Raw genomic sequence first — 12,942 nt, forward strand, 5'->3', positions numbered from 1 at the left:
GACTTGACTCTGCAATCATCTGATTAATTGGTTCTTGTGCAATATTTAGACAGCATCTGCCAGGTATGGTGGGGAGAAGCTTTATTCCTTTAAGGAAGGGGCAGGGAATGTCTGGTCCAGCCTGCAGGCACTTTGCCCGTTTTTTGGCTGTGGGCCCTTTAATTCTTCAGACGTGCTCTAGTGCCAGGACCTGAACGTTCTGTGTGTCATAGAAGAATGAATGACACAGCAGAGACTACAATTCCCAGGATGCCACGCTCCGGAAAGGCTTTGCTTGGTGAAAGGTTGTGTGCTGCTGTAGGATGAGCCGGGATTGGAGAGGGAGCAGCCGGACTACTAGCCGAGCACAACCGATGCCCTGCAGCGTGTAATTGAGCCGAGCCGCTGGTTCTGTAGGGTGTGCTGAGGTAATTGTGGCGGTGACTGCTCGGTGCGGAAAGTGGCTGGTACACAGAAGACGGATCATCTGTACTCAGCACCTCCTTGTATCCCTGCTATCACTGAGGTCCTCCAGAGAAGGCCACGCTGCTGGCAGTAATTGGGGGGCACATACTGCAGCGGAAATGGTCAAGATGATGATGGTGGAGGTCCTGCTGTAGCCACTGCATGGTCTCTAATACAGCAATTCAGCTACTTAGGTGTAATATTTGCAAATGTGTTGGAAGCAAACAACTTATAGGGATGTACCCAGCTACTGTGCAGGGATTTACCACCCATGTTCTGTATACCTCAGGTCCCCAGTACCACCCATGTGCTGTATACCTCAGGTCCTGAGTACCACCCATGTGTTGTATACCTCAGATTCTGTGTACCACCCATGTGCTGTATACCTCAGGTTCTGTGTACTCCCCATGTGCTGTATCCCTCAGGTCCTGTGTACAACCCATGTGCTGTATACCTCAGGTCCTGTGTACAACCCATGTGCTGTATACCTCAGGTCCTGTGTTCTCCCCATGTGCTGTATCCCTCAGGTCCGGTGTACCACCCATGTGCTGTATACCTCAGGTCTCGTGTACTCCCCCATGTGCTGTATACCTCAGATTCCATGTACCACCCATGTGCTGTATATCTTAAGCCCCGTGTAATCTCCATGTGCTGTATACCTCAGACCCCAGTAATGGGGTTAATCTGCAGGTTAGTAGAAATCTGAACCTACCTGGCTCCTGCATATAAAACCCCACTGCTGGGAGGAAATGAACTCTAATCCTCCCGGGAGTGTTCAGTCACGGCTTTGTAAATCTAGAGCAGCAGCTGTAACTGTGCCCCCCCCAACAGTTTCCAAAGCAGAGCAGCAGTCAGTCAGTGCCTCCGAACATCAATACCTCCCAACCTCACACGCCTCATTAAAGAGAAGTCATTCCAGCCATCACATTAGGTGGGAGTTACTTAAATGATTGAATAAATATAGTTGGCTAATGTTTAAAGTTAATAATTGTATATGGCCCTCGAATGCCATCATAAAATTTTAAATGGCCCTTGGCAAAATAAAGGTTCCCCACCCTTGCTTTAAGGGGTTGTACAGGCTTGGAGTTCAAGTCTACAATCACTATGTGACTTCAGACTTGTGGAACCTCACAGCATGCACACTTTACACTGTCAGGATTCTTCGGTACTGGCAATGAGAAGGCAAGTCATCACAAGTATGCGATTCATGCGGTCACATGTTGACTAGACGTGCAAAGCCTCGCTCAATACAAGTGAATTAAGAAGATATGGACACGTCTAGTCAGAGTGTGGCTGGACGCATGCAAATCCTACATGATCAACCACTCCTGTCGCCAAAGAATCCTGACAGCATGCACTCTGAGGATTCACATGTATGCAGTCACAAAAGTAACTGCAAACTAGAACCCTGAGCCTGAACACCACCTTTAAACCTAGAATCACTTAATAGCATTTTATGCTTGTAAAACTGTCTTGTCCTGAAGATGAGAAGCTTTATTTATAGCAAAGCAGACAAAAATGGATGTGATGGGAATGTCCTATTCTACACAGCTCAGCTATATGGCAAAAATGCTAACTGCATCTCGCCTATAGAGGATTAATGTGTTAGAAAAATATAATGAGCAGTGCTTCTTATGTACCTGGCTCAATTTGTGGATTCATGCTTGGAGTATCCGTAGGTATGATTGGTTCCTGCAATATTAACAAAAATAAAAGCATATTACAGATATGCACATCTATACATTATTTTACAAATGCTGGAAATCACAAGTTTAGCCAACAGTAGACAAAACAATTACTTACTGCTATCGTGTGCCGCCCGCATTCAATGCTGACCAGTTTGTGGCATTTCTTGTGGACCAGCAGCTTGCAGTTGATGCATTTGTAACCCTGTCTTCCTAGCCCCCATATTCGGTCAGTGCAGATGGCACAGTGCGCTCGCTGGAGAGAGATACACATATAACACATTCACAACGGTGGTACTTTATATAGTCCATAAACACATGACACAGGAAAAGGCAACACGCAGGGCCTTACAATATACTGCCGGATGCAGCGCAAGACATCTTTTCTGAGGATATCATTTCTACAATGATGCCAACCACATCATCGACTATTGGGCCACATATAAAAGTGGTGCAGACAAAGCTGGATTTGCTGAGAATCACACTCAGTAATTGTAAGCCTAAACCAGGAGAGGAACAATCAGAGGAAAAGTATAATAGAAACACGTCACCACTTCTGGATTTTCACCCACTCCTGGTTTTGGCTTACAAATAGTGAGGTAAAATACTGACCAAATACTGAATGTGTGAACGTGGCCTTACACTACGTCACTTTCTACAATAGTGGATAGCAGATAATTTGCCTAATTCTGACCACCTTGCAAACTGTTTGAGTCTTCAGAGTCTATTGCAAGTCTTGGAGGCACCAGAGCAAAACTCACGCTCCTTATTGTCCACTCAGACTTGTGGTTCAAGTGTGGAGCGCCAGCAAAAAGATTATTCAATTCAAAGACACAGTAGCTGAGTCCCCCTTATACCATAACAGTGCTCTTCCCAAATTGCTACATTCCCAAGATACTCAGTTTTGGTTGAACTTGGGGGTCAATACACAGCGCAGGTAAATATCCAGGGTGCTCGTTTCAATTGATCTATGTCAACAGCTCGATGAAGTCCCCAGACACACTTTCTTTAGGTATCTGCAAGTAAGGCATGCCCTAAATATCCAGTTCCCAGACACTGGAAATTCTTTCATAACCTTATACTCTCCAAGACAGATTTTAAGGAGCCAGTGTCCCAAGGGGGTTGATTCCCTTTTTATACACCCAGTTGCTAACCAGGAGACGTTCCTCATTCCCATCGTTGATTGAGGCCAAATAGAAGACAATTCTACCCTCCATATAAAATGAAGATTGGATTGAGGATTTGACCTCACCACAATATGTTTCACCAGCAATTAATAACAAAGCTAGTCTAATTGTATATAGTCCATCAATGATACCAGACACCCAGCAGGTTATATAAAACTAGATGGTGGCCCGATTCTAACGCACCGGGTATTCTAGAATATCGCCAGCAGGAGACCGACGTTCAAAAGATGGTCCAGGACGAACAACCACGATCGGCGATCTCACGGCGGGGGCCTGGTCGCTGCTGCATGTCACACTGAGGCTAAGAAATGCTGCAGAAATTTCCGCAGCATTTTCACAACTCCCGCCGCGGGAAAAACGCATGCGATTTTCGACTGCGGAATTCAAGCGCATTCCAAGATTTGAAGCATCGCTTTGAATGTGATTGACAGGTTGGTCACACTTGTCAAGCATAGTGTTTTGACAATTGTGATCAACTTTTTACTATTGATGCTGCCTATGCATAGAATGTAAAAAATACATTTTTTTTTTTTTTTTTTTTAAAAAAGGTTATTCTCACCTTCTGACGGTCCCCGATCTTCTGTCCACGCTCCCGGAATCTTCCGGTCCCAGTAATGCTTAGTGCGAAGGACCGGAGATGATGTCACTCTCGCGAGAACGCGACGTCATCAGCGGTCTTTCGTGCAAAGCATTACTGGGACTGGAAGATGCCGGGCGCGTGGTGAGAGGAGGGAAAGAGTCCGGGGACCGTCGGAAGGGGAGTATATCACTTTTTTATTTTAATTCTATTTTTTACAGGTTTATGGTACCCAGGGCTTGGAGGAGAGTCTCCTCTCCTCCAGACCCTGGGTACCATCCGCACATTGAGCGCTGCGCCGGTCATCTCCCTGCTGCGTCACCGCTGACCTCTGTGTGGCAGGAGATGACCCGCGGCAACCGTCGGGAGATCAGCGGCTAGTGCCGCAGATCTCCCGACGGTAGCGGTGGGGTGCGTTGTTCGAATTCCGCGCCTATTCGCAGCCGGACTGCGCCTGTCGCTGATTGGTCGCAGCTGGCCAGGCGCGACCAGTCAGCAACGCGGGATTTCCGTTACAAACAGACAAATTTAGACGATTATACAGTAGATGGGTAGGTCTACCTCTGCAGATTGCCATAGGTGTGGGGAAGAGGCAGCAGATCTACACCTGATGTGGCATTTCCCTCCTATTGCAGACTTTTGGAAAGAGGTCATAGCTATCCTCATCGATAACATACAATCCCCTGTACCACTCGGCCCTAAAGTATGTATGCTATGAATCCTTGATGAGGATACCTCGCCTCAGTAACCTTGCACTCTTCTCAGGGAAACAATGCTTTTGGCTCACAAGGCTATCACCATGAGATGGATGGATAGAAGACCCCTGCAGATTTCACACTGGGTCAATATGGTAAATACTGCAGCTTCCTATGACAGTGTGGTATATAAAAGTAGACACGATCCTTTAAAAATTTGATAAGGTATGGTAGCTTTGGTTTGATTCTCCTTTGACTTGCATTAGACCCCAGGCGATGCAGAGTACTCCCTCAAGATTGAAGTATGTGTTATTTGGTAACTGACATGGGTGTCTTATGCTCTTGGTTAATATAGAAGACCCATGGTATGTTAAGGGCAGGATTAACTTTGCCAGAGAGTATTAATGCACAAGGAGAAATGCTGTTTGTTCCTTTCTTCTATGATGTAACCTTATGTTGTACAATATTCAATAAAACAAGTTTACAAAAAAAAAAAAACACTTAGCAGTAGATTACCACTAAGGGACTAGTAAACCAGCTGTCACGTAGTCCTTATGTTCATATGTTCATAAGCTCTGTTATACAAAGCCTAGTAGTTTCAGAACTGAAAGATCGGCAGCACTGAAGAAATTTTAATCAAATCTGCAGCAAGCAGCTTAGTAAGTGACATTACTGGAATCAGGGTTTCTGTTCTACATCATGCTGCCCTCAGATGGAATAGCAAAAAACGGGTGATCGTTTCCCATAAAAAAGGTTCTCCAAGAATGTGATAAAAATGTCCGATGTCACATATTTCAAGCTGCAACTCATCCTATTCAGGATTGACTGCAGCCTGAAGAAACACTGCTTGAGACACGTTTTAAACGGCCAAGAGAAGCAGCATTGTGAACAAATATAACTTATCTACACATTCTGCTGTGTAGCTAGGACTTGACAGGAGACCAAAAAAAAAACAACAAAAAAACAAAAAAAAAAACCAAAAAACAGGTTTATTTCACCAGCTCCAGTCTGTGGTGTGCTTTTTTGTAAACCTGTTCTGTGGTGTCAATTTTAGGAGACACGTTCACAGCGCACTCAGAAGTTTCTTTTGAATTGCAGGTTTTTATTGTGAATGAAGCACAGAAGAACATGGTAAGGTGTAAGGTATCAGGTATCAGGGCATAGTAGTTGTGCTTGCTTAGTGTGTGCGCTGTGGGAAGGGAATAGCAAGCAGCATCAGCTGTAATGCAGGACTGTAGGCACATTGTAATAATAATAATAAAAAATAGTCCCCGACAACCCCTTTAATAGAAAAGCAATAATAAAGTTCAAAAATGACAAGACAAACATATACAAAAGTGGAAGAAAAGAAACAGAACACCTACTCTGTTAAATCTCTTGGCTTGGAATGTATGTCCATTTGCACAGTATAGTTTCCGCCACCGTCTTGCTCCACGCCGATAGATGGACTCTGATAAAAGATTGACAGCAAAATAAAGTTATTAAAAATGTTTTGGTTTTGCTCCAGTTGGTCATGCAGAATACAGTTTTATGTCTGAAACCAAATGGTGTGCAGTAGCCATGCTGTACAATCACAACTGCAGCTATACGTAGACCGACATTGGAAGATGCAAAGAAGGAGTTCAGATTTTCAGGTGTTTGATTCTTCAACTTTGAAACATTTGTCTGAAATTTTTGGTGCTCCTGCCTTTTCCAGAATAATACATCATTGCACAGTACAATGTTGCATTCAGACTGTTGGAAATCATGAATGTGGACTTATCTCACATAGATAAGATGCCACATTGATGGGTTGACTCATCTCACTTTCACGTCATCATGCTAAAGGAACAAGATCAACTGTTTCGCCAGACTAAGTGACTAACACCCTGTATGCTCTTAGTATGATATGACACCCATACATTCATTAGCAGGTCTTTACAGACTGGAGAATAACAGACTTGCCTGATTTCTTCTAAGGCAGAATTCACACAAATGAGTTTTTAGGCAGACAACATGGATGGAACAAAGATAGCCACCATGTCTTGTCCATTCACATCGTGGACTCATAGAAACGTATGTGTTTGGTTCGCGAACTGTACCAAACCTAAACATGGCTCCGATCTTTTTTCCTAGCAGACCAATGTTTTTTTACTTGCATTGTTTAATTCTGCTAACAAGAGCTGAAATAAAGAGCAGTTTGTTTACATGTTTCAGATCTGAAGTATCCATACAGCAAGGAGAAGGAAAATAATGAAAGTGGCGCCTTGCTCAGTGAAGCGGCACAATCTGCAAATTGTGAAGGCAGTCGGATGCCCCCTTACCGTATTTTTTGGACTATAAGATGCACTTTTTTCCCCCAAAACTTTTTGGGGAAAATGGGGGTGCATCTTATAGTCGGAATATACTTTCAAATACTGTGGCGGCAGCAGGAGTCTGGCAATTCTGCGGCGGTCCCGGTCCGATGCTGCGGGGCATTGATCACACTCCCTTCCCAGGCTGGTGCAGCAGGTGCGGCAGCTTCGGCGATGGTGCTCTGAGGTGCAGGATGGGGGGCTCTGCCGGCATTTTGTGAAAGCCCGGAGACCCTGCACATCCATTGCTGCGATGCGGTGGCCCTTAGGAAAATGGCCGCCGGGGGTGGAGTATGCTCAGATTGAGATCTTGACAACAAGAGAATGCGCCACCCCCTGCAGCCATTTTCCCGGAGGCCACCGCATCGCAGCATTGGATATGCGGGGCCTCCGGGATTTCACAAAATGCCAGCGGAGTCCTGAGCACCACTGCCAAAACTGCCGCACCAGCCCGGGATGGGAGTCATATCGCTGGACCACCGAACATCTCCAGTGACCCCACTCCCACCAGCGCTGCTGATCCCTCCCCAGGGTAAGCCGAGTTCAGGCTGCAAGACGGACTCCCATTTGACACATTAATTTTTTTCCCTATTTTCCATCTGAAAATTTGGCGTGCGTCTTATAGTCCGAAAAATACGGTATCTGATATTTATGGTTTATCTAAAAGGATAGGTCATTCAGTTAATGTCAGGGAAAATGTGAATGTATGCCATGTTAAAAAAAAAAAAAAAAAATGAATACTCTAAATAGCTGAGATGCGAAGAAAAAAGAATCACGAGTTTGGGTTTTAGTGTATTAGTCTCCTTATTCTGCCTTTGAAACATGCCTAAAATCACATTAAATCTACTTACTGTCCTCACCGGCGCAGGGCATTCCCGGCCTCTCTGGTGTACAGGGGAACACTGTAAAGTAACACATTGTCATTGCCGTTGTACAATACAGGTTTTCTTCATCAGCAGGTAAATTGTGCCACCATTAAGTGACTTTTATTTAACACAAAGCAAATGCATTATGAACAGCCATCAATAATCCCTCCACAGAAGAATAACTCTCTACTGTATTGATTAATGTGACTCACATATTGCATTTTTCTCACCGTGAATTAGCAGCTCAGAATCTTTATTTAGTTCATACAACCGGAAAGCTTCTTCTAGCTCAAGCTGTGAGGACACCGTGCATGGATCTCCTAATAATAAAGAAGGTAAAAATACATTAGCACAAACCATATGTATGACAGGCAAAAATAATTCCTACATGAAATAGATGGAAATTTAGTTCAGCAAAATAAAAACAGAGTGGAATATGTCTCTACATTGGTAAAATATCTAGGCCTAATATTAAGGCGTGTGCTGGCCAGGATGATTTTTACCATGCCTCGGTTATTCCTCTAAGAAATGTATAACTAAATTGGCAACTGGGCGTTAACATTCCCAAATATATAGTGTCCCTATACCGTCTGATACTGCCTGATGACTGGACAGTGGCAGACTCTGTAGGGATGGACACCCCAACCCGCCAAACCCACCCAAGCTGGAACCGGCTAGTTGTCAATTTATACATTTCTAGGAGGAAGAACAGTAAATGGTCAATGCAATTAGGTCCAAAAATAAGCTCCTGCATAGCCATTTTAAGGGGAAAGCAGAGAGGTCCCTTAAGCTCTACATGCTGTAAAGACCACAATATCCTTATGCAATCCACTAGAGTTGATCAAAAAGACTTGCAGAACCCTGGGCCAGTGGCCCAGAACAAAGCCCTGCGAACCTCCTACCTGCATCCTGGTGCCTTTTCTGATTAGTAGGCCCGGCGTGACGTTGCAGGGGACTACTTATCAGTAGAGGTGCTGAGGATGTCGGCGGATAGAAGGAGGTTTATAAGACTGGTCTGGGAGTCAGAGACTACCGGTGTGGCCACTAGACTAGGGGGACCCTTCAAACTGTTTGCTTCACCCTACCATCCACTATCTATTTCATGGAATATTACAAAAAGGCTTTATACACCCTTAAATTAGGTTTTAAAGACATGTTCATTTTGAAAGTACTGAGGTTACCCTCAACTGAAAATTTAGAACGCAAGACCGTAATTAAAAAGGCACATCACTTTAATAGCAATCAGGAATATGTTTTCATAAAAGAATCTGCTAGAAATCCACAAAAGAGCAAGTCTATGCTGTAGGACATTGAATGGTAACCGACAGGCATGTGATAATGTGTGTGCCATTTTCTGCACCGTGGTAAGAGGTCCTATTAACAAAGGTAGCATGTAATGTCACCCTGCCAATGTGATGTCAATGGGTGGGGGGGAATCTGACACATCTGCTGGGAGGCAGCCAGTGTGATATAAGTGAGTGCAGCGCAAATGAGCATGACACATTCTATTTGTCTTATTACTTTCTACCACAAAAATACAATTAGAAAAAAACAAGCAGGAAATTGACTATTCCAGTTTGAACTGACAAATGGTTACGAAAGAAGAGATACATAAGAGCAAAGCAAAATACCACAACAAAGTAAAAATAATGTCTTCAGATTTATATATTTTTTAATTAAAAGCTATAGATTTAGCTCAATGAAAATGAGAACTTTAGCATATCATCACAGGCTCTGTCCATATTTGTGTCACGGCATTACAAATTTTTGACCTAAAAAAAAATTCCTGACAAATTACTTTGGATTAAATTTTATTTTACAGTCGCCGCCTCTGACAACAGCTGCTCTAGCACAGGAAGAAGGAGTGGGCATCCTGGCATATAATATGCACACTACCATGTTAAATTTTAGGGTCACTTATTTTTGAAAGAAAAGCACAGTTTTTTCCAATGAACCTAACATTAAATGATTCAGAAATACACTCTATACATTGTTAATGTGGTAAATGGCTATTCTAGTTGCAAACGTCTGGTTTGTAATTCAGATATGCTCATAGGTATATAGAGGCCCATTTCCAACATCCATCACTCCAGTGTTCTTATGGTACTTTGTGTTTGCTAACTGTGTAAGAAGGCTAATGGGTGGTTAGAATACCCTTGAAAACCCTTGCGCAAGTATGTTAGCACAGCTGAAAACAGTTTGGCTGATTAGAGAAACCTGACCTTCCTTTGAGCTAGTTGAGATTCTGGAACATTACATTTGTTGATTCCATTAAACTCTCAAAAAGACCAGAAAAAAGAACTTTCACGTGAAACTCGACAGTCTATTCTTGTTCTTAGAAACGAAGGCTACTCCATGCAAGAAATTGCCAAGAAACTGAAGATTTCCTACAATGGTGTGTACTACTCCCTTCAGAGGAGAGCACAAACAGGCTCTAACCAGAGTAGAAAGAAGTGGGAGGCCCCGTTGCACAACTGAGCAACAAGACAAGTACATTAGAGTCTGTAGTTTTAGAAATCGACGCCTCACTGGTCCTCAACTGGCAGCTTCATTAAATAGTACCCGCAAAATGCCAATGTCAACATCTACAGTGAAGAGGTGACTCCAGGATGCTGGCCTTCAGAGCAGAGTGGCAAAGAAAAAGCCATATTTGAGACTGGCTAATAAAAGGAAAAGATTAATATGGGCAAAAGAACACAGACATTGGACAGAGGAAGATTGTAAAAAAGTGTTATGGACACACGAATCCAAGTCTGAGGTGTCTGGATCACATAAAAGAACATTTGTGAGACGCAGAACAAGTGAAAAGATGCTGGAAGAGTGCCTGACGCCATCTGTCAAGCATGGTGGAGGTAGTGTGATGGTCTGGGGTTGCTTTGGTCCTGGTAAAGGTAAAAGGGATTTTTAATAAGGAATGCTATCACTCCATTTTGCAGCGCCATGCCATACCCTGTGGACAACACTTGATTGGAGCAAATTTCATCCTACAACGGGACAATGACCCAAAGCACACTTCCAAATTATGAAAAAACTACTTAGAATACCAGCTGCCTGCTTATTCCCTATCTGTAATGGAGTGGCCAGCGCAGTCACCAGATCTCAACCCCATTGAGCTGTTGTGGAGCAGCTTGACAGTATGGTACGCAAAAAGCGCCCATCAAGCCAAACCAACTTGTGCAAGGGGCTTCTGGAAGCATGAGGTGAAATTTCTCCAAATTACCTCAGCAAATTAACTGCTAGAATGCCAAAGGTCTGCAATGCTGTAATTGCTGCAAAGGGAGCATTCTTTGACGAAAGCAAAGTTTGAAGGTGAAAATTATTATTTCAAATAAAAATCTTTTTTTCGAACCTTGTCAATGTCTGGACTAGATTTTAAATTCATTTGGTAACTCATTTGATTAGTAAAAGTATGAGTTTTCATGGAAAACAATTGTCTGTGTGACCTCAAAATTTGGAACGGTAGTGTACAATCCAATTTAGAAAAAAAAAAAAAAAAAAAAAAAAAACTGTGGCTGGGACACTTGTGTACTAAAATCAGCAATTCAGAAGCGACAGCTTACGGCATTTTAACATAGGCCAAAAATCGCATGGGCAAAAGAACTTTATCTGAACATTTGTATCGGTCCACTGGTCCCATGTAAACACACATCTGTCAATAAAGAGTCATCAAGCAAGCAAACCCTGGTGTGATATTTGATCCAATTTATGTGGGAATTAAAATCCTTGTTTGCTAACAGCACATTGCCCCCCATAAGCAGCGATCTGCTGTAGACAGTAAAACCACATTAATGATTAGTCACATTCCGCGCTGATAATTGCTCCATGTAAGCAACGCTGATCAACTCAGGTGCCTTGATGAGAAGATCCTGCACAGTTTTTAAGGTCTATACTTATGTGTCTTCTCAGAAGCTGTACAATAGGCCTGCCACCATCATTAATCCACGGCCTACTAGTAATATGAAGGCTGGTAACTTAACTCCACTGTTTGATAGAAATCAAGGTACCGTACTTGTGCAGTGTAGTCCAAGTAGCAACTAGGTAATGGCACCTGCAAGACATGGAACAATAAACCTGGACTGCACAAGTATGTTGTTTAGCAGCACATACAAATATATCTGGATAATAACATCCTTTTAAACATGGAAGAAATTGGTGGCAATTTTAATTGCTAATTGCTAATTAGTTTCTATTTATATATTGGTTTTACTCTGTCAGAAGTAAAATGCTGGGAGTGTTCCCAAAGGAAACTTTCCGGCATAGGTATGAGGTTTTTCTTTTACTAAGAAAGTATAGAAGACCATTTTTTTTTGGTATACAGTTAAAAAAAATAAATGTGTCCTGATGCATAAAGACCCATCTTGTGCCAGGAAGACACTTATAATCTCTGGACACATGGTGGTGTGTGGACATACAGTGTTGGCCAAAAGTATTGACACCCCTGCAATTCTGTCAGATAATACTCAGTTTCTTCCTGAAAATGATTGCAAACACAAATTCTTTGGTATTATTATCTTCATTTAATTTATTTTAAATGAAAAACCACAAAAGAGAATGAAGCAAAAAGCAAAACATTGATCATTTCACACAAAACTCCAAAAATGGGCCAGACAAAAGTATTGGCACCCTCAGCCTAATACTTGGTTGCACAACCTTTAGCCAAAATAACTGCGACCAACCGCTTCCGGTAACCATCAATGAGTTTCTTACAATGATCTGCTGGAATTTTAGACCATTCTTCTTTGGCAAACTGCTCCAGGTGCCTGATATTTGAAGGGTGCCTTCTCCACACTGCCATTTTTAGATCTCTCCACAGGTGTTCTATGGGATTCAGGTCTGGACTCATTGCGGGTCACCTTAGAAGTCTCCAGTGCTTTCTCTCAAACCATTTTCTAGTGCTTTGGGTCATTGACCTGCTGAAAGACCCATGACCTCTGAGGGAGACCCAGCTTTCTCACACTGGGCCCTACATTATGCTGCAAAATTTGTTGGTAGTGTTCTGACTTCATAATGCCATGCACACGGTCAAGCAGTCCAGTGGCAGAGGCAGCAAAGCAACCCCAAAACATCAGGGAACCTCCGCCATGTTTGACTGTAGGGACCGTGTTCTTTTCTTTGAATGCCTCTTTTTTCCTCCTGTAAACTCTATGTTGATGCC

At 43.0% G+C, this 12,942-nt stretch overlaps 1 protein-coding gene across 1 annotated transcript in view; it reads right to left on the reverse strand.

Moving 5' to 3' along the window:
• PRKCI (protein kinase C iota) overlaps positions 1 to 12,942 on the reverse strand; it is a 142,143-nt gene that overhangs the window by 48,013 nt on the left and 81,188 nt on the right. Inside the window, exons 3-7 of the mRNA XM_073578883.1 lie at positions 8,018 to 8,107; positions 7,773 to 7,823; positions 5,953 to 6,038; positions 2,248 to 2,385; positions 2,085 to 2,136 (exon numbers count right to left, since the gene is read on the reverse strand). Coding sequence (XP_073434984.1) covers positions 2,085 to 2,136; positions 2,248 to 2,385; positions 5,953 to 6,038; positions 7,773 to 7,823; positions 8,018 to 8,107 — 417 coding nt within the window. The remainder of the gene's footprint in view (positions 1 to 2,084; positions 2,137 to 2,247; positions 2,386 to 5,952; positions 6,039 to 7,772; positions 7,824 to 8,017; positions 8,108 to 12,942) is intronic.

The sequence above is a fragment of the Dendrobates tinctorius genome, unplaced genomic scaffold, assembly GCF_039654945.1.
Source record: "Dendrobates tinctorius isolate UK_male_01 unplaced genomic scaffold, ASM3965494v1 ptg000060l, whole genome shotgun sequence".
In the NCBI taxonomy this organism is placed as follows: Eukaryota; Metazoa; Chordata; class Amphibia; order Anura; family Dendrobatidae; genus Dendrobates; species Dendrobates tinctorius.